This window comes from Barbatula barbatula, assembly GCF_947034865.1.
Source record: "Barbatula barbatula genome assembly, chromosome: 12".
Lineage (NCBI taxonomy): Eukaryota > Metazoa > Chordata > Actinopteri > Cypriniformes > Nemacheilidae > Barbatula > Barbatula barbatula.
In genome coordinates, this window is record NC_136775.1 from 6,135,857 (window position 1) to 6,157,476 (window position 21,620).

The following is a 21,620-nucleotide window of genomic DNA, read 5'->3' on the forward strand; positions in this document are numbered from 1 at the left end:
TCTATTTAAATACATTTGTGTCTGATTTTTCTTTGGGAACATTTACTTCACCACATTATGAAGCATACTGTATATATTTTGTTCTACTCTTTTTACATTAAAAACCTAAGTACATTAAAAATCTAGTACTTTTTAAAACTTTTACTCAAGGAAAATATTTAAGTAAAATGTAGTAGATTTTTTATGTACTTGAGTAAAGTATTTTAGTGTATTCGCACATTTTAAACTTAAAGTAGTGCAGTAAACATTCTCAATTGTATTGTAGTGCATTTCTTCAACTAGGAATATACTTCAAAATGTACCTGGGAGTAAAAATACTTTACCACTGTACACCTTTAACTTTACACCAAATGCAAGATTAGGCAAAGGCAGTTTATTACTGTACAATAATTTAATTTCACTTCTTCATAAAAGATATAAATGTACAAATTTGTAAATTTATTTAGTTTTGTTTTTGAGCAGCAAAAAAGTTCAGTTAAAACACTTTTTTAACATAAGAACGTTTTAAAAACGTAATCATTTTAAAGAAGCTTGTCAAGGCCGGCGAGGCTTATTTATGCCCTGGTGTGGTCAGTGGGTGTGGCTACCGATCTCCTACCTCAATCTGAAGCAGCGCTTCTTCTCTCTGCCTCAGGATCTCCACGTCTTCCTCACTGATCTCCGACAGGAACGCCTGGCCATCACTGTCCACGTTTTCCCCTCCTCCAAACAACGGCCCCTCTTCAACTAATTCACTGAAAGGAGTCTGTACGCTCTATAGACAAACAAAAATTACATTTGTTTATTATACTGTACTTTGGGGACCAAATTATATACATTGTCTGGAACATTTGAGTATTGCGGCTGTTCACACCGGTTGCACCTAACTTTTTCAAAGTCCAAGTTGTACTTCAGAAATGGCGTTAGTTACATAACTTTCTTAGTGGTCGGTCTGTAAACCGCTCACATAATAGCAACAAGCTATTTCATGGTGGTGGAGAAAAGGAGATAAAACCTAATGATAATGACTCGCCAACCACTATTTCAGCAAAGGAAGAGACTGCCGCCTTTGTTAGTCATTTAGGTTGAACTATCCCTCAGCCTGAAGGTTCTGAAGGTGGGAGTCGGTCACTTAGAGAGGAGAACGTTGATCTGTTAATTCCTCAAATTGCATATGCATGACATCGATAAAGACCCCAGGCGGGCTATTATTTTTTGCTATGTGTCGGATGACTCATTGTATTTTTCCCTCTCAGAATTAGCACATCCGATACATCTCGGTCCACCTCGGGAACATCATCTCTTTCGCGATGCCACTGTCTTCCCACTCGTTCAGGATTCCACTGTCTATTAGGTCGCAGAGCGGCTTGTGTTTGGGAGGATTTTTGCATCTATTGACAAGCTGAAGAACAAAATGCTTTAATCTGTATTCATGCTCGGATGCATAATTTGCTCTGAAATATAGTGTTGCCAAAGTTTCGTCTATTTCAAATTCAAATGCATGTGAATGTAACTTGCAAAAAAACATCCCTAGTTCAAAATGGATAACAAAAATGCTTTTTAGACTATACTTAAAATGAGGATATCCCATCTTGAATGAGCCAGGTTGATCCTATGATGTGATTTATTCATAAATCCTCTAGATTTTATTCTTAGGAAGTTTTCTTAGGGCTGGTAGATGAGAGATGATGGTTTAATTATTGCAGTTATGGCAGAGAGCTAGTTATATACATCAGTGGAGACATTCTTCCGCCAATCAATCATAACAAGGAACGTCCTTATGCCACCTTGTCTGTGATATTTTTAAAGACAGGTCGGCTTATTCCAAAAGATGTTTCTGTTTTCAGGATGAGCAAGCACAGTTTCTTAGTTCTTTAGTTTCTTATAATTTAGACTGTTATGTTAATTGGACTGCAGAACTCAAGATTTAAAAATTCAAAAAAATCTGTACACATTTTCTTAATGATGATTAAATTTTTTAAGTAGGTATAAATAAAGATGTATTGATAAAGGTTACCTTGCTTAGTAACTCCAAAGAACAGCCATCTTAATGGAAGTCTATAACTTCAAGCTCAAAGGCATACTTCAGCAAAGAAACAAAATGTATCCATGTTTTACTTATCCCAACTGAATATGACTTTCTTCTTGAAGAATAATGCAGTCGTAATTATTACCAGTTATAATACCACCAATCCTTTTTCTTACAAGCGGTAGAATGTGCGTGAATGTTATTTTTTTTGAAGCACCAAAAAGTGCATCCATCGATCGAAGAACTGCGCGATACACGCCTCCGTGGTTTTAACAATGCCTTCTGCGAATCGATGCGTTTGTTTAAGAGATATATCCATATTGACAACACTATTAACGTGAATTCACTTCGGTTATCCCTCTGCTGCACGTGAACCAGAGGCTTGTTTTCCGACAAATGATGCAGGCGTGTCGCAAGTTTACTCCCCATTAACTCCTATTCTACTGTTTGGAAGAAAAAGTATACGTGGTATTATAACTCCGACTGCATTATTCTTTAAGAAGAAAGTAATATGTATTAAAATATGGGGACATTTTATTTCTTGGCTGAAGTATCCCCTTAATTCGACAAATGAAAGGACAGTTTACTTACATGTGACTCACATGCATTGTGATATTTTTCTTCACTACAGCATTATAAGAGACCGACTCCGGCAAAACCGGGCGATCAAACAGATCCTTTTAATAGTGTTTTACTCTTGACTATCACCTCTGCGTGTTAAATATTTTGGTTGTGTTCTTGATGTTGATATGGGAACTACACATCCTGTTTGATTGCTCTGGTGCGCTGTTTCCTCAGGGATTGTTGAGGGAGATGGGAAGATCAGAGACGAGCCACAGGTGAAAGAGTCTCACATAAAATAAGCATCTCCAGAGAACAGTGTAAGGTAAAAGAACAAAATAAATGTGGATTCTAATAGACCTGAGACTGTTAGACAAGAGTGTGTATTGTCACAAACTAGTCATGAGTCAATCTGAGCTGATGGTATAAACTGCTGGTAATACAGAAGACAATTGCTTTCATTCAGTCAGTACTTATCAATCATCAGGACATCCTTGAATCATCTCAGGTGAACTGAAAATTGAAGTTATGATGGAAGTTGAAAAATGTCTGACATTAGAAAAAATGACAGATTTTCACGTTGTATGTGGTTGGTTTGTCAACTTCCCTTTGTAGTGAATCACAAAGTTTCTTGTTTCTTCTTACCAAGACCACCATTTTCTCAGTAACACATAAAGAAACAAGTATGAGATTTAAGTTGCCCTGAAGTTAAAACATTAAGCAAACATTTTTCTAAACAAACTTTATTTGCATCAACCAGCACCCACGCGATAAACTGTGTGGCAAAAATGCCCACCACAATATTAGTATGGTAACATTTTAACCTCATTCTAGAGGATTCTGTAAAGGATTTTGTTATTTATGGTTACCACATATACGATATGTGATGCAGAAAGTATTCAAGGACAAAAGCTGTACATCTTTACAGTACAAAATGTATTGTGTGCGTTTGTGTGACTGTTCTGTACACATCAAACTAATGCGGAATTTGCATTGTTCCAAAGCAGCTTTACAGGGGAAAATAAGAAAACCTAAAAAAAGGTAAAACACAGTACATGGACTAACATTGCATTATATTATACATTTGTGGGTATTTGCAATCCCGGGGATCAAACCCGTGACCTTGGCGTTGCTAGTGCCATGCTTTTACCACTGAGCTAGAGAAAAGCTACATTTTATAATATTGCATATCAGAATTTTAAGTAAAACTGATCAGAGAATAACAAAATGAGTTAAAAATGTTACCAGTGATATTTGGTGCACGGATAAACAATAGTAGAGCATTTTTCTTATTATTGTATTGTTAACTAAAAGGGGTCATACGATGCGAATACGTGTCTTTGGTGTGTTATAAGTTGCCCATGCATGTATTAGACATGTAAAATTGCTCAAATTTAAGTGCATTCTATTGAAAGCGATGTAACCACACCCCCAATAATCTATGTCAGTTCATGGTATGATTTGACCAAGGCAGCCCCAATGTATACGCAAGTAAGGTTGGCGTTCCTCTCTGCAAAAATCTGTGTGTTTCAGAGAGGCGGGACAAAGAGGAGATACAAACCTGCACGGTATGTGGAAAATACAGCGTTTTTTGGACCTTAAATCGTGTATACACGTTGCATTACATCTAAAACAAAAGATAATGTTCGTTTTAGCCATGTCATTTGACCCCTTTAAGACAGAAATATTCTCCCTGTAGTAACAGGGTTAATGTCTTGCTCAGGGTTTAACCCTTACATGTCTCTCAAATCTACATTATTTTGGTTACCAGCCCACTACACCACACCCCTGTGTTGACCTCCAGACCTACAATGCTGCTATCACATTCTCTACCACAAGCACAGCTATTCCAAACAAACACACAGAATAGCAACCGGCTCTGTAAGTGACAGGCTGCTGTGCGAGTCAATATCTGACCTGCAAGAAAATAAAATGCTGAGAAACAGGCATCAAAGAGCTCCATTCCGCATGCAATCACACCCTCTTTATGTTCCTGTCACATGGCCGTCGCAGAGCTTGTGAAAGAACAAAGAGGAAGAAGTAGACTCGCTCAGGACTTCGCAATATTAAAGCCACTCACCTGCTTCCTGTCCTTTTGTGCTGGAGGTAGCAAGGCTCTTGAACGATCTGCAATTTTCTGTCAGAAATGAGAAAAAAAGACTTCAATATGCAAAAGGATGCAGGCACACGTGACACCAGCTCAGCTGAGGTTAACATCAGAGTAGTCTTTTTGCACAGCTTTAAATGATTTCTTCATGGGTGGGTTACACAAGTGGCACCTTAGCAAAAATTCAGTACACCGTGGCGTCCCTTGGCTACTTTGAAGCGTCAGAGCCACAAATTCCCCTGTTCTTAGTTTTATTCAATATTAGTCACTATGTGACATAAGTTATTATCTAACATAAAATTAACTTATCATGACGAGCTCGGCTTTAAACGCATTTCATTTGTGTGTCCACCACTCCTCCATTCTAAGATTTTTTTCGGCCTGTAGATATTCGGAACTTTAGAGAACAACTAAAATCATGCCACAATGTCATATTTTTGTCATAATGTATTAAACTGATATTTAATTAATTATAGTGTTATTAAGTGTTAGATTTCCTTCCCCACATTTTGTGCTGCATTTTTGTTAAAACTATTCCTATTAAAAATAAGTTTTTCTAATACTGTAATTTGCCGGTTTATGTGGTGATTTTTTAGACATTTCGCAAATAATGCAAACCTAAAATTTAAAGGACCATTTCAAAATGAGTTTTTCTGATTGTAAGATTGACTGTTTATAGGTATGTGTTTAGGTAAAATTGTCATTCTTGTTTTATTCTGTGAACTACAATAACTATTTCTACCAAATTCCACAAATATTGTTTCCATCTGCATTTATTTGCAGAAAATAAAATCTGGAGAAACAGATCAAAATAACTGAAAATATATATTTTTACAGTAATATTGTACATGTATGTAGGAAAAGTTATGTCATAACCAGTTTTCATGCGTCTTGTCATGCTATCAGACTTTCACATTGCTGTTGGATGACTTTATGTCACTCCAGAGGTTTGATTTTGTTGAATTTCAACAGACACTGGACTGGAATAAATAAATAAACACTTAAATAAATCAATTGGAATGGTCTCTTATTTTTTGCTGTATATGATATCAAATTGTACTGTACATTCTTTAGGATGACAATACCATTTTTGAGGACCAAGCACTGACACAAAAAAAAATTGTACTTATAGAAAGTGCCAAGTAGACTTTTGTGGCTGGTGCATCCGCAGACATCTGTTGTGGAATCTTTGACAGAGGTAAGCATGTGATCCTGTGTGGACAAATACGATTTTCATTTATACCTTCTGCAGGTCTCCATATCGCTGCACAGAATCTGACAGCTCTGTCTTGAGTCTCGTCAAACGGAGCCTGTCTTGCTGTTGGAAAAGAGTGAACACATCACCAGTTTAACAACTCCATAACATTACCATGACATATAGAAAGCTGTCAATGCACATTATTTTACTCCCGTTAAGTTATTTCATAAGTGACAGATATTAATAGACTGATAACCATATATAAGTGACACGTTGTTTTTTTGAACGGCGAGATAAATGAGACTTAAATCGAAGGACACAGAAAATACTTTTACCCGTGAGGATCCGCTGATGATGTCACTAAGTTGCTTGACAAGTTGACTTGTGCTTGTTATGACTTTATTGGTCTGCTGTTGTGTGGAATGTCTAAAAGAAAAAAGGGACACAGAGGGAAAGAAAGGACAAAAATAAATAGATAATCATGCAGTACCACAGAAGACGATTCCAAACAGTGCGGCCGCTATCCCAGTGTGCATTGCCGGGCTAGGTTTACAGCCCTATTGAAGGGATTAGGCTCAACCAATTAAGTAAATCAATATTAATGACTGTGCGACAGAGGAACAGCTTTGTGCACTGATGGACTGTGCATCTGGGCTGCAGGGCTCAGATGATGTCAGGCAAGCTTTAGGTTCCAGGCAGGAGTCAATCTGCTGCCTCGCAGGAAAAGCAAAGGATTAGACGTTGCGTACTGAGACAGCAAATCAAATGGAGGAAAGGTAGCGGAGCACAATGAAAGAGAAACCAGATCATTTGCTGTTCTTTATGCATCAGCAGAGCGCATTAAATCCAGGCTATATCGTTGAGGTTTATAGAAGGCAATATTTGGATCGCACAAATAAAAGAGGGCAGGGGAAGCATAATTTCAGTCGGGATACGCACAGGCCGCACGAGGGTCAAGCTTACAGGCCGTGCTTGTGGGGCTTGTCTTTATGTGTATGCCTGGTAATTGTTCTCACAACTTAATGCATTCAAATCTGCAGTTGTGCTCTATAAATCAGATTTGATTTTGCTTCAAGACCAAGTCATTTTGTCCTTTCTTTTGGCACGAAGTAAATTTTTATTTTAAAGCTGTGAAATTAGAGGAAAGTATTTTTACAGATATTCTGGATATTTTTCAGATGTACTTTTAAACTTTAAGACAAACATTTTAACATTTGCAGTTTTGCCAAATGGTTTGTTCAATTAAAAGACGTTAGAAATACAACATGCAACCTTTTATTTTAAGCAAATGTGACGCTAAAGCAAATGTGATAACTCACTTGAACAAAATTCATATTTTACATGTCCTCTTGTCACTCCAAACCTGCGTGACTGTCTTATTACTGACAAACACTAAGGATAATATTATAAAGAATGTTGGTAACCAAACAACGCAGGACCCCATTGACTTCCATTATATTAACACAAAACCACAGAAACTAGAGATGCACTATATATTATCTGCCATATCGGTTTTGGACGATAAATAGTCATTTTTAATATTATCTGTTTTGGCCCATTAATAAAATCAGGCTGTTATATTAAAGCCGATAAATTATAAACATTTCCTCTGGGAACACTTTTCTGCATAGCACTGGATGAAAATCCATAATTTGCTTATTAAATAAACATACCAGAAAAGTTTTAAAGTTAAAGAATCTTTATTCTTTATTATTGTAAAGTAGGCTTGGTACATGATTTTTGTAAAAAAAGAACTGAATGTTACCTTGTTTTTTATAGTAAGAAATGCAGTTTTTGCCTTTTGTTTCAGGACAGAATTTTTTTTAATTATTGTTAAGATACTGTATGTTGGTCAATATCAGTTATCAACTTCCATTGTTAAAGAATTATCGGTTATCGGTATCTGCCAAAATGTACATATCTAAGCATCCCTAACCGAAACAATTCTCAAAATAACTTCTGTTGTGTTCCGCTAAAGAAAAAAGTTATTTTAAGTAGTAATTTTGGGGTGTCTCTTTAAGACACAGGATAGTTTGACCGTAGCTTCAGCCCCAGTAATATTTAAACATTAATACAACTAATAAAAACAATGCCTAGATGTAAAACTATCATTTTTATTATACAGCGCATTTTATACCAGCATCTTCTAAAGGAATAGGCCACAGATCCACACAGACAAAGTCCTGACCCCACTAACCCTAAAACAGATCCTTAACTAGGGTGACAAAAGTGTGGCTGAAAAGATACAGGAAAGGAAGTGAGGAGAAAGTAAGCGCATTAGAGACACTGAAATCTTGAGCTTGTCTATATGTTATTTGCAGTAGTGCGCTAGGTGGTAGATGGAGAGAAAAAGAGGCCAGCAGGTCAGACGCTGCTGAACAAATATAATCTACTGATAGAAATGCAGTGTTCTCTTCAGGCGGAGCTGGGGGGTTTGGATAAGGCCATTGATTTAGTGTCTGTGCCCTGCGCCGTCTGATCCCTGCCTTGAAAACCCGAAACCGGGACCGGTGGTCAGAGTGTCTCCTGTTCCCCAGAGATATGCGGTACAGAGCCCAGAGCCCACCACCCACTCAAATATTGATTTGAAAAGCAAGGGAGAAAGCTTTGGGATGAAACATCTCGGTACGGGTGGGGGCACGTCACTGTCGCTCTCAGTCCACGAGACAGAAACGAGACCAGCGGAGCAGAAAAGCACACATAACTAACGGCAGGGGTGGAAGGATGAGGTCCACGGCCAACGTTCTAATTATACGGCAGAAAAAAGGAGAATGGATCAGAGCACTTCAACCACAAAGCTTGAAGTTTTTTTACGTGACCACGTTGGAACATGAGCAATGACTCACGTCCCCACAGTTCTGCACGCAAAGGTTTAATATCACTGGTTGAGAAGTTTTGGTAAGGTCATGACTGTTCAAAAAGCCTCCAAGCTAAAGAACACGAGGCGTGCTAAAACGACAACCGAAATCTAAAAGCTGAAAATCAAAAACGTCTTTTCCCTCTCTCCAGTAGTTTTAATTTGAGAACTCCTCCTGGCGTTGTTGAATGGCTTGGCATTGGGTTTTAAGACACATTTGATGGTGCCCTATTGGATGTAGCAGCGGGTCACTCTCAGAAGCGGTGAATTAATAGCTAATAAATCTGCGGTAGACAGGTCGTTGTTTCGCTATAAACTCCCCGGCAGCCGGTCTGTGCATTAGGAAGGAGGCGGTTTGGAAATCACAAGCATCGCATGCACCAACACAGCACCATCTGAGGCAGACACAGAGGTCAACTTGGCACCATTTGCATCCGTGTTATGCCGTAGCCAGTGTCACATTAGCGGCAGTTAACCCTGTGCCTGAGATAATCGAACGTAAATGGTCTCAATGAAATTCAGTTGACCGCTGGATTTGAAGGACATTTAGCAAGGAAACAGAGGCTGACTGAAAAACCGCACAAAAATACAACGTCACACTACCATTTTCTCAGTATGAACAGATTTAGGAGGAGATTCAAAACTAGAAGTGCAAAAAAACAGGGAAAAAAAATCTTGTTTTTTTCTCTCTCAGCTAAATCGAAAACGTAACCGCTATAAATTTATTTTAAACGATAATGCCAGGGTTTAGTCATGGCCATAATACAAATAGAGCCCTTTTGAAACTCTTTTGGATCTCTATGACTCAGCCTCATTATATTGCACACTATTAACCACTGAACACTTTCAATACGCCTTCAATTAAGCCTTCCTGTGTTCCCTCAACAGCAACATGTAAAGCACAATATGGCCTACACAATCTCAAGGGTCAACAGGCAGCCACGCAAAAGTTTTGCTATTACTCATCCCACATATTCAAAAGCCAGCAGTTTATTTCCCCAGACGTTGGTTAGTCATGCTCTGCATTTAGCATGTTTTGTGTTCCAAAGACTCCCAGGGAAGTTGAGTCTTCCTCCGCTATGACTGGACGTGGCCATCTTGAGCATGATGAAAGCCCTGGAGGGCTGGACACACATTCAGGCGGTGGTACAGCCGAGGCGGTTGCTACTAGACACGAGGAACTGGAGGATGCGGAGGTCAGGGCTGAGCAGATGCTGAATCAGTAAAACCTGCATGATTCCATCAGGTTCGTCTCCGACACGGAAGCCGTGAATCAGAGAAGTCAAAGGTTGACTTTCTTGCTGCACATTTGTGTGGTACCTTGAAAAATTATAATACGCATTCAGTATTAATATTATGAACAAAATCTAACTCGCTAATCCCCCTAAAATAAGTTTTTTAACCAGTTGCCAAAATAGTTAGTTTGTTTGCCCCACGTTCAACAGACACTGGACTGGCCACAATACATCTACAAATGCTGAATAAATAAATATTTGAAAGAGTCTCTTTATCTTTTCTGTATGTATATCTTCAATTTGTACAAAGAAACAATCTCTGCAATACCTCAGACAATTTGGCAGACAAAGCTTATATTACAATGAAGGGTTGCAGAGAAAGCATCACCGCAATAGACGCAGACACAGGACACCTGCAGCACGTCTCCCATACACGGCGCTCAATTTCAAACCCTGACTGCAGAACTCAGAGGTCAAGTCAGTGTCTAACTTTGTCTTTTCTTGTGTTGGGCATAGATAGACTTTGTGAAAATTACTCAAGAGCCATTTCTCTCTCAGAAAGTGTGATGTACGGAGGTCATGCTGTGTGAAGTCAGCAGGGTATTTACTTTTGCGAGTTTGTATCTAGTTTTAGACGGCTGTGTGTGAGGGACACGTCGCTTTCTTTTCCTAAGGTGTTTCATTGCATTTCACATAAGCTGAGTATTTTCCGTCCCTATTTATGATCTGTTCTGGCTTCTCGCAGTCAAACCTGTATAAATGTTTCTCAAATACACAAAACACTGGTGCGGATAAGCACAACATTCTTCATCTGCGCGGTGAAGACTACAAAGCATAAAAATAATATATTTTTATTGAGCCCAACCCTAACCATAGCCTTACTTTTTAAAGCAACATTAAAAATGTATTAGTGGAGTGCAGAAAATATAGCTTGCTACATATATAATAGTTCTATTGCTCGCTGGCTGATGTTAATCACAAAGAATGCACAGAATAAGTTGAACACAGCTACAAATGAACTTTGTTTGTACAGCAGGGCTGGTTGCACATTTTGTAACTACATATAATCTTAAAGGAATAAAAATGCCTATGGAAAGTCAATGGGGGCAAATTTTGGAGTGAACTACTCCTTTAAGAACATATACCTCAGTAATGTTTTGTTCGGGCCAACATGGACCATTGTGTCTGTAACCACCCAATAATAATATAACAATAATAATAATAATATGTACATTATATGCACAAACACAATGTATGCTAACAGTCGAAAACAGATGTGAGCAATAACAACAAAGCTACATAAATCTATACTTTTTAAAACTTTTTTATCTTTGGACTTTCTCATTTCAGTCCACCACACGCCACTGATATGCTTATAAATGCATATGGCATGTTTTATAAGAACGCATCCTCTTCTCTCTTATATTATTGCATTAAGTGACATATTGTTAGCAATAAAGACCACATTCATGATAAACAAATGTATTCTATTACTCTGTAAATAAAACAGTCAATCCAAGTCATGTGGCCCGAATTGAGAAGTGAATGGAGAGATCCTATATTTTATATGAATAATATCGCACCCAAACCCTCTTAATATCTAATAAACCCATACATTCCAAGCTAGGTCTTCTTTTGTCCTTTTAAGACTGTGGATGTTTAATATGTCTAGCATTAAAAACCACACACACAATCTCTAAATCCTTGCAGTAGACAAACAGAACAGAATAGAACAAAACTTTAAAGTACAAAGTGTTGAGATAAAGCACTTCCGATGGCTCTCTGTTGTAATAATGGAAAATGTACACAAATGTCTCTGTTAATCAGAAGTCTGTTTACTGCCCACTTTTCAGGGTTTTGCGTTAAAATAGAACACGTGCAAGTTCTGTAGTCATCAAAATATTCTTTGTTCACGACAAAAGTGCACATTTCGAACTAAATAAACATACCTAATTATCTGTTGTCACCCCACTGTCTGAAAACTAAAGGTCTTCACTTTAGGACATTGATGAATATTCTCGTGTACTCATCCAGCACACAGAGTACAGCCCGTCCGCAAGATCACTCGACCGCTGAGCCGAGGAAATGTAGGGCTAATGAGCAGGAAACAATTATCCCAGCGCAACGTGCCATTAAACAGCGATCTCGACCTGGGGTAATGACGCGTACAGGATCAGTCACGATGATGGACACCATTCTGACATTGTCAGATAAGGCGACATTTGCGCAGATGTTGTTTAAAATCAAGATTACATAGAGTGCACATCTCATAGTCATAGCAATATAGTTATTTGTGTGTTGGTGGAAGATTTTAAACTTAATTTAGCTAATGGTCTTTATAGTGCATCTTTCAAGTATACCTAACATGTTGGATTAATGAATAATATATTTCACAGAACATTGATTAAGTGGATTTTCAATAGATGTTAAATTAGTTAGATGAGTATGAGAGTAGATTGCACTTGTTGTGCTTTGAAAGCTTGAGGTGAGTTAGGAGTCGCTTTTAATCAACTGTTCATTTTCTGATTGCTCTGGTAATGCGTAGTTAACTTTGCATTTGGTTAGAAGATCAGACACTTGATAATGCACACGCTCGGCCGTCCGCCGATATTGTGTAACTGAATTATCGCATTACAAGTGCTGATTTTCACATCAATTATACAAATCACCTGTGAGTATGCATCCCTCTAGAACAATGATAATCACAGAGCTGATATAATACCTGAATATAACATCTGATTTCCAACCGTACCAATCTACAAGAAAACAAACTTGCTTGGAAATTGTAAAAAGTAAGGGCCAGATTTACAAAACAGAGCAGAGAAGCGTGAGAGCGCAATTTAAAAAAGGGCGAATGGGAGTGGAAAGTTCTGTGGGTGATTAAAAAACACAGACCCAATAATTCATTATCAAAATGACCAATGCAATCTTCTAAGGGGAGTGCAAATTAGCACAGGGTTAAGAGATGTTTTCTTGGCTGTTAAACACCAGTACAATGAAGAGCGCAAACATTAGTGTAGCAAGGTTCAATAAAAGGGAGGAAGTAGGCGGGAACCGACGAATGAAAAACGACTTTTAATATAACAAATAAACATCAAACCGAAAGTAAAATGCAGGCAGTCGACCGTGAGCGAGTTTCACACCCATACAAACACACTTAAACACAACATAAAGTCCAGGCCTGGTCCTCTCTCGTCGTACACTCCTGTCGCTCGTCCTTTTATGCTCCCGGAGCTCCTCCGTGAGAGATGCGAGACCGGTGCAACGCACAGCTGACACTCATTATCACTCGCGTCACCGGCCTCGGACTTTCCCTCACGGCTCTCGTCACGCCTTGCTCGTTACAATTAGTAAATCACGCTGCTTGATTCATTTAAATACTTTCCACCCTTGGTTTGCATCTGAAGAGGAAACTCCTACAAATGCATGAGGTCAGTCGCAAAAACAGCTGTGTCCGCGACTTTTTAGCGCTAACTTTCAAGGCATTTGCACCGCAGGTTATTAGTTAATCTGGTCCTAAGATTATTATCCTAATCGCTCTATATGGGTAGTTAACATGCATCATCATGTGTACTAGGGCTGGCACAAAAACTTCACAGTTATCATAGCCAAAAACATGGTCACAATATTAGCTCAATATATTTTTTTTAAGAAATAAATTAAGCTATCAGTCGAATTTTTTTATTATTATTGTTTGTTTGGTCTTTAATTTTGTACAATAAAACAAATATACGATGAAATGTAAATACATGAAAGCATTTGAAAAAGTGCTGAACAGTTTACAATATTATAACATGTGTAGAATTAACACAATATTGATAACCAATGATTTCAATATCACTGTTTGAGACAGTACAGATGCAATGTATTGGGACACCCCTAGTGTGTACTTAACATGTTCCACCATCCAAAAACGATTTTCCAAAATTAAGTTAATCCCTTTGATTATCATCCATGAGGCAAAATGGTGGCTAGAAATTAAAAGCAATTGTAGTGGTCTTGTACACATTCACATACCTGTAAACCAAACCGACATCAACGACCCATGCCAGCGTTCTCAACAAACTCTGCTTTAACCTCTGACAGTTAAGGTAGTGTTTTAAAGCCACATTCTACTAGACTGTAGGCTTGTCTATAGGTCTTCACGGCTTCTCAGCATACGGCACACCTTCTGTCAACAGAATCCTCAGCAGAGGCCAGGACAAACAGTACAGGTGTCCTCCAGTCTAAAGAAAAAGGCTGTCTCATATGCAGAAGAGCTGAATGTGCAATGCTCCAAGCAGCACAATGACAAACTAAGGGTGTGAACATTTAATCCACTTAGTTTTGCCGCATGTGTGTTTGTTCGATTACAAAGAGGGTCGCACATAATCAGCCAAATGAATTTTTGCTGATTTACGTCATACAGTGCGTATAAAAAGCCTGTTCAAATTGGGTTCAATTTCTTGACAACAAGAACCTCTAGAAAGGCAGTAGCAATGCATATGAACAGTACCAATGCATATGATCAAATTCTTTTTTATTTCACTTTAAAACAGTTACTTTCTATTATGCATCCTAAAACAATCCGATCCTTACATAGGATTCTACACACTAAAATATATACTGTATTTACACTGAACATAAAAATAGATGTTCGACACAGCCAATCACAACCTTGGAATTTCGAAATAATTAGCGTAATCATAATACCTAATAAATAATTATCAAAATTACTTTTTTTATTGATTGATAGGCCTCATTCTGAAATCATGTTACTAGTTACTAGTTGAAACTAGTAACTTTGTATTAGCACCTACTATTGCTCTTTTGTGACATACCGCTTATTGCTCCCCGAACTCTTTGTAAGTCGCTTTGGATAAAAGCGTCTGCTAAATGACTAAATGTTAATGTAATCATCAGTCATCCAGTCAAACTTTCCAAATCGGGCAAAACAGCAGCCACCACCTCACTGATCTCTTATAGCACCAGTCTCTGAGGTCCACGGTGAGTCAGTGCATTAAAGTGCTCATATCTTGTCCGGTCTGTGACATTGTAGAGTAAATGTGTATGTGTGGGCATGAGGAAGTTTGGGGGGGCAGTCTGCCAGGGCCTTTGGGCGACATATTGCCATCTGGGAAGTATGACCCTGGAACTACGAGGTTTCTGTGGAACCTGACTGTAATAGAATCACGGCTGAGGTGCAGCAGAGGGCAGAAAGAGTAAGAAAATGGGTAGATTTAGTGAGGAGAGAGAGAGAGAGAGCGAGAGAGTTGCTGTCAAGTGCCCTGTTTGGAGCAACATAGTCAAGGTCAACTAACAAACTAAAGGAAGAAACACCAACAGGAAATGCGTAAGCAAAACAGATAGGATGACTTGTCGGCTATTACATAGAATGAAAATATTTTTTTTCTATTCACTTCATTAGACTGCCTCTTATGAAGTGGATGCAAACGATATATTCACAAATATTATGCACACATTAGCTAATGACTCTGGTGTACTGATTTCTGCTATGAACGTACACACGTTTACATAGCTAAACCCCAAACCACAGACTGCAAAGTGGTACCAAATGTGAATCTGAAACATTAATGCGTTTTATGGTAGAATATTACTGCTCTAAATGCACTATAACATGCGCTGTACCGTGCAGTCGCTTAGCAAGAACAGCAGAGGGTGTAGCTGCAGACAAACATGGCTGCTTATCTCATTTGGTTTCAGGCAGCTAATTTGCACCGAGGCTTAATAGCTGTCACGTTGTGCCTCAATAATGGCAATTCATCAAGAAAAAAACAAGCGCACACCTTAAGACAGTGCCTATTAGATTTTCTATGCTATCATTAACCAAAAAAATGGCTGATATAATTGATGAGCCGCCACTGGACACAGGTAGCATAATGCATTTCAAACAACAGCCATTTCATGCTGCCTACTTTGTCATCCGCAAGGAATTTTCTGAGTGCTGCATCCTCACTCCGAGAGTCAGATGAGTAATCAATACATGCTGGGCAGTAGGTGTTGAAACAGTGAGAGTGAACGCTCAGATATGGCTTGGTTTCAATGCTGTCTATAGAAAATCAGCAAGAAGCAAGCTATTAAAATTCTTGTATAATTTCCCAAAGGCCTTCAATGACCATTAAGACATTGTAGCGTGGCATAAGCTTGCTTTTCTGTCCGTGATAGTTTGGTTATACTTGTAAAGGACGTGTCATTACAAACAGATGCTGAAAACTTCTGAAGCTTTCCTTACTTTTCGAAAGACTCATAAGCTGGACAAATCAGGTTTTGCCTTTAACCAAACAATGGCAATGGGTTTCTATGAGAGCTATGATATAGTGCATGTATATGCCAAATCATAATCCAAATATGACAACAAGTGGTCTTGACTAATTTGTGTGTGCGTGTGTGTTTGAGAGAGAGACTTACAAACTCTGTCGCAGCTCTGCTGTGTCTCTTGACGTTCCCAATGACTGAAAGTTCTTCTCTAGGGTTACGACTGCAAAGAACAGACAGTAATTTCCATGTGACTTTAAATTTGTCGCTTTCACATCACAACTTACATCTCATGCTGTCCTTAATAGCTTACAGTCAAATTTAGTTTATATTGGCAATTCTGTTTAAACTTACCATTGGCATTGATCTGAAAGATATTAGAGGAGGTTTCCTGGAACACATCTTGCAGCTCTGAGGGGCTAACTTGTGTTGCTGTGTAGAAAAAAAAGTTTAACAGTTTATTTTTTCAATTCAATTTTAATCAAATGTAATGAACTTAGTAAATAAAAATGGTTCTATGTCACGGTCACATGTGTGCTAACTGCTAAGCCACACTTTCAACAAGACATCTTGTTAATTTATCAATTGTGGCAATTCCATGCAAATTTACACTGGCACTTATGCATTTGGCAGACGCTTTTATCCAAAGAAACTTACATTGCATTATCCTATAGATCCCTGGGATCAAACCCATGACACTATGCTCTAACCACTGAGCTACAGGAAAACATTGTGGTTAGAGGTCCCTCTAAGGTTTTGAAGCATTTGTTTTGTGTGCTTTTAAAGCAAAGTTTTCCATAGTAAGTGTATTGTCACAGCCATAACGGTCCAAATCCCTCATGAATGGGCACATGCAACGTTAAACAGTAGTATCTATTTGATATTCCATATGGAGTCATCCCTTCCTCATTTGTAGGACATTATTGCGTCTGATTTGTACATTTTAATTCACAGAAATCCCAGAAATAAGTATGTTGTCTCTCAGAAACTTGCATCCTTTTTGTCACATAGAAACTCGTGCATAGAACGATATCTTTCTCGTCAGGGGTTTAGGAAATTTTGACCGAAAACATCCCAAACACTGTAATTGAAAATATATAAAAAATCAAATCAAAATTCATAAACCTTCAGTTGATTTTTATTATTTTTTACATAAAACACTCAATAAACGTCTAATATGCATGAGAACAAAACACATCCAATCGAACGCTTCCAAAATCAAGATGTCAAATGAATCTCTTAAGATTTCATTAAATATCTTGTGCCAGTGCAATTGCGGCCCGACCAGAGTTCGATTCTCGTCTCGAACGTCCTTTGCCGGTCCCGTGTCTATCCAATGCTTTCCTGTCTGTTCTCCACTGTCCTTTCAAATGAAATTAAATATATCTTTAAAAAAATATGTATAAAAGACTGAAAATAACAGAAATGTAAAGTGCATCTGTAACACGTTGTGTTCGTCTTGCAAAATTGTACAGCAAAACGCTTTCCAATGGCCCTTACCCATGGTAAATCACCTCAAGTGGCTCATTGCTTTAATATAACACGTTAATGTGGTCACGATGTTAGTTCTCTTTGACTGATGTACTGTTGTTGGCAGGCTCTGCTCACCAGGGTCTCCATATTTCAGCTCGCCACTCTAGCGATGCCAAATAAATCAGAAAGAGGCGCATGCACGCCAGTTTTCCAGGCAGCAGGCAGGCCTAAACAGACTGAGTCGTGAGCTGCCCAAATAGGCGTGTGGGCACAGTCATTTTCTTCATCCAATAAATGTACCCTGACAAGTACAGGTAATCATCAATAGCTCTTAATCAAATCCACTACACAACCTCTGTATCTCAGCACAACCCACGGGACCTGCACACACACACACACACACAAACACACATCTTTACATGCTTTTGTCTACTTCTGCCCTCGAAATGACTGTAATTGGTGAGCTGTTTTTCACAACTCATTTCTGAGCTCTAATGCACTTGCACTTGAGAGTAGAAAATCACAGACAATCTTTTACACCAGTGCATAATATGGGCCAACAGAAGGTTGGGATTTAGTTACTAAAACAAGAAAACCTACTTACCTTATTACAGTTTCCAGTAAAGTGACAAAAATTTTGCTGTTTTAAAATACCATATATCGGGCAAAAATATATCCATAAAAGCAATTTTTCTAGTTTTAAAATGAGTCATCCAATCATAATTTAGGATCTGAACATTATAATGGTAACTAAAATCGGAAAAGATTCAATATAAAAAGACATTTTAGACATACATTCAACATGACAGGGAAAGAAACACAGGAGATTATCTGACTGCTTGCAGCCAGATGTGCTTGTTTGTGTGTGCATGTGTGAGCTACAAGGTGATAAGCAGCCGTCAGTGGATAATTTTTCAAGGAAACAACCTTTCGTGCCCTTACTGTTATCTCCATTGGCCTCCAGCTATGAGCACACCTCTCATCCTTTCTCTCAAACCATCTCTGTGATAGATAGATGTTCCATATTCATTTCACTCGGCATACAGCATCACCGCTCAGAGCTCAATTCAGAAGGGGTGGGCTGACGGAGGACACCAGATCCTACTTCCTATGTGTGTGTGTAAGACCTTCTGTCGGGGGTGCAAGTCTGTGGCTGTTGGCATGTAGGGTGCAACAGGTTAAAGACTTTCCTAAACAACTGTTTGTCAATGTGCACTGTGAAATTTTGGAAAACTGTGCACTAACAGTAACAGTAAGTTCGATTTTCAAGAGATTTGATCAAGCATGGCAACCCTAAAATGTTCACATTCATTTTGAACTACCCCATTAAAATATTTAATAAAAGAAAACAGATTTCTCCGGTCAGTATGCAGTATACTTCGGACAAAAAGCCCTGTTGTAAAAGACCTTCCGTAAAATGGAGGATATGCTCTCTCTCAACCTCATGAGGCCTGGATTCACCTTAAATCCTTGCTCATAACAGACAAAAGTGCACACACACTTACTGTGTTGGGAATCTGTGAAATTTGTTCTACTGTATTGTCTATGGTCCAATTTGTCTACTTGCTATTTTTCTTGTGTTTGTGCCAAAGTAGGAAATTACCAGTGTGGCTCTGCCTCACACAAGCACTTTGAAGGTCTGAAACAATAATATTTATTATCCTATCTGTGAAATAGGGAACGGAAACTCTGAACAAAAACAATTCTGTATTTAGATATTTTGGTGCAGCATGCAATGACCGTGACAGCATATATGACTATTTATCTTTTTTATATTATACAATAGTTATCTATTATATAATTTTTTATATAAATCAACTATTTATTAGACCCATTAAAGTTTGAGGAGAGAGTGAAACCACAAAGTTATTAGGGTTCGAGCCCGTAGGGCTAGAAAACTATTGTATTTGTAGGTTTTATTCTTATTTTTCCGCCGTATTCGCAGTAAAACTGATCGTGCAGCCCAAACCGTAAGGCCGACAAATCTGAGACTTGGTCAGATGGTAGTAGTCCTTGTCGCTACTCAGATACATGGACCCAGCCAAATCGGCCCATAGGTGGCGCTACAGCGATGAAAAGCGTGTTTGACCTCTTTACTCCTAAACCGTTTGTCGCACACCCAAGTGTTTTATATCATTGTAATCATTGGCTCCAAACTTAAAAAACGTATATCTCCGATTTCATTTCCGGTATGCAAATGTTTTCGCTAATTTGCAATTTATGAAAAAAAAAAATGAACTAGTCCCTGGATTTTTGCCCGATCGGAACCAAATCAATGCTGATGAATTCTGTGGAGAGTGAATTATAAAAAAAAAGTTGAAATTTCGATTCACCGTTTCTAGGGGTCGCCAAAACGTCTGAACCGGAAGTGGAATATTTTACTAGAATGGCCATAACTTGTGAACCGTTTGAGCAATCTTCACGTGGCTTGTACCCTATGTGTAGACTCTCAGTCCGAGGTCACAGTAAAAAGGAGTCGGCGTTTGGCCACTAGGTGGCGCTATAATATACATGAACTCGAAAAGGGCTATAACTACCCAACCGTTTGCCCGATCAACTTATTATTTGGTATGGTGTGTCTTTGTGTCATGTACCATGACTGTATAAAAGGACAGTGGCGTATCTAAAGAAACATGGCGGTCATCGGCCAATGAAGTTTGAGCACTCATTAGACCGGGTTAACGGAGGCCAATCGAAACGACACTCGCTGGGCTTGTTCGACTCGTGGTCCTGAAGGTGTGTAAGAAATATGAACTCATTCGGCCACCGGGGGGCGAAGTAACGATTTTGGAGTGCATAAACAATTGTGTATCACGTGACATTTGACACATACTCAAACTATTTACATCATATGATAGCTCCTCTCATTCTGAACAACTTTGCCTCTGGACTCGCTTCTGTCGATTGAACGGTTCGTGAGTTATCGCTGACGATGTCAAAAACCTACTTTCGCGAACTAGTCCTAGGTTTTTCGACCGACCGAATCCAAACCAATGCAGATGACTTCTGTGGAGTGTGAATGTAAATAATTATCAAAAAAAAGTTGAAATTTCCTTTCACCGTTGCTTAGGGGCTTAAACATTTTAAATAGGCGGAGCCTATTACATAAAAAAGCCCATAACTCGAGCACTATTAGAGATATCATCATGGGGCTTGGAACATATGTGTAGACCAGCACTCCGAGATGACTTACAAAATACCGCAGCGTTTGAGCTGGCGCTATAACAGTAAAAATGGCAAAATTTACACATCTTTGGTTGCCTTAACAATTGTGTATCACGTGACATTTGACATATACACAAACTATCAATATCATATGAAAGCTCTCATAATTCCAAACAAATTTGGCTCTTGAACCATTGATGTCGATCAAACAGTTTGTGAGTTATATGTGATGATGTTAAGAACCTACTTTTGTGAACTTGTCCTAGGTTTTTCAATCGATTTCAAAATTTCCACCACAGTACAATTCTCTGGACTCTCTAGATCAATAACTTTCAAAAACATGTTCAACTTTTTTCATTTCCGTGACCGTTACAGGGTCCTTTATTATATACAAGTGAACGGTGTACCTGAAAGCTCGCAACTCCTTAACAAATAATCCAATTGACTTGCCATTAAGTACAATCATACATCTTATTACACTAAACAAGCATGCTAAATATGATGGTGATCGGACAAGGGATATGTTTCCTGTCTCACAGGAACACAGTGTTAGACATATAATGCATTAAACATTAAACGTTGCTCCATATTTAAACATCTATAAATATAGAACATGTCTGGCTGGTTGTAAGATGCTGTTTTGCTAAAAATAACACACACCTTTATTATGTACAATTGCATGTAAACCCAAATAGCTACTCAACCAGTCACGTGGCAGCAACTCAATGCATTTAGGGGTCATTTCTTAAATTGATGTGACC

General features: G+C 38.5%; 1 protein-coding gene across 1 annotated transcript in view; it reads right to left on the reverse strand.

The window, feature by feature from the left end:
• The window catches only part of tsnare1 (T-SNARE Domain Containing 1), a 90,306-nt gene that overhangs the window by 46,571 nt on the left and 22,115 nt on the right, over nucleotides 1-21,620 (reverse strand). Inside the window, exons 3-8 of the mRNA XM_079470125.1 lie at nucleotides 16,576-16,653; nucleotides 16,375-16,444; nucleotides 6,210-6,300; nucleotides 5,920-5,994; nucleotides 4,650-4,706; nucleotides 599-754 (exon numbers count right to left, since the gene is read on the reverse strand). Coding sequence (XP_079326251.1) covers nucleotides 599-754; nucleotides 4,650-4,706; nucleotides 5,920-5,994; nucleotides 6,210-6,300; nucleotides 16,375-16,444; nucleotides 16,576-16,653 — 527 coding nt within the window. The remainder of the gene's footprint in view (nucleotides 1-598; nucleotides 755-4,649; nucleotides 4,707-5,919; nucleotides 5,995-6,209; nucleotides 6,301-16,374; nucleotides 16,445-16,575; nucleotides 16,654-21,620) is intronic.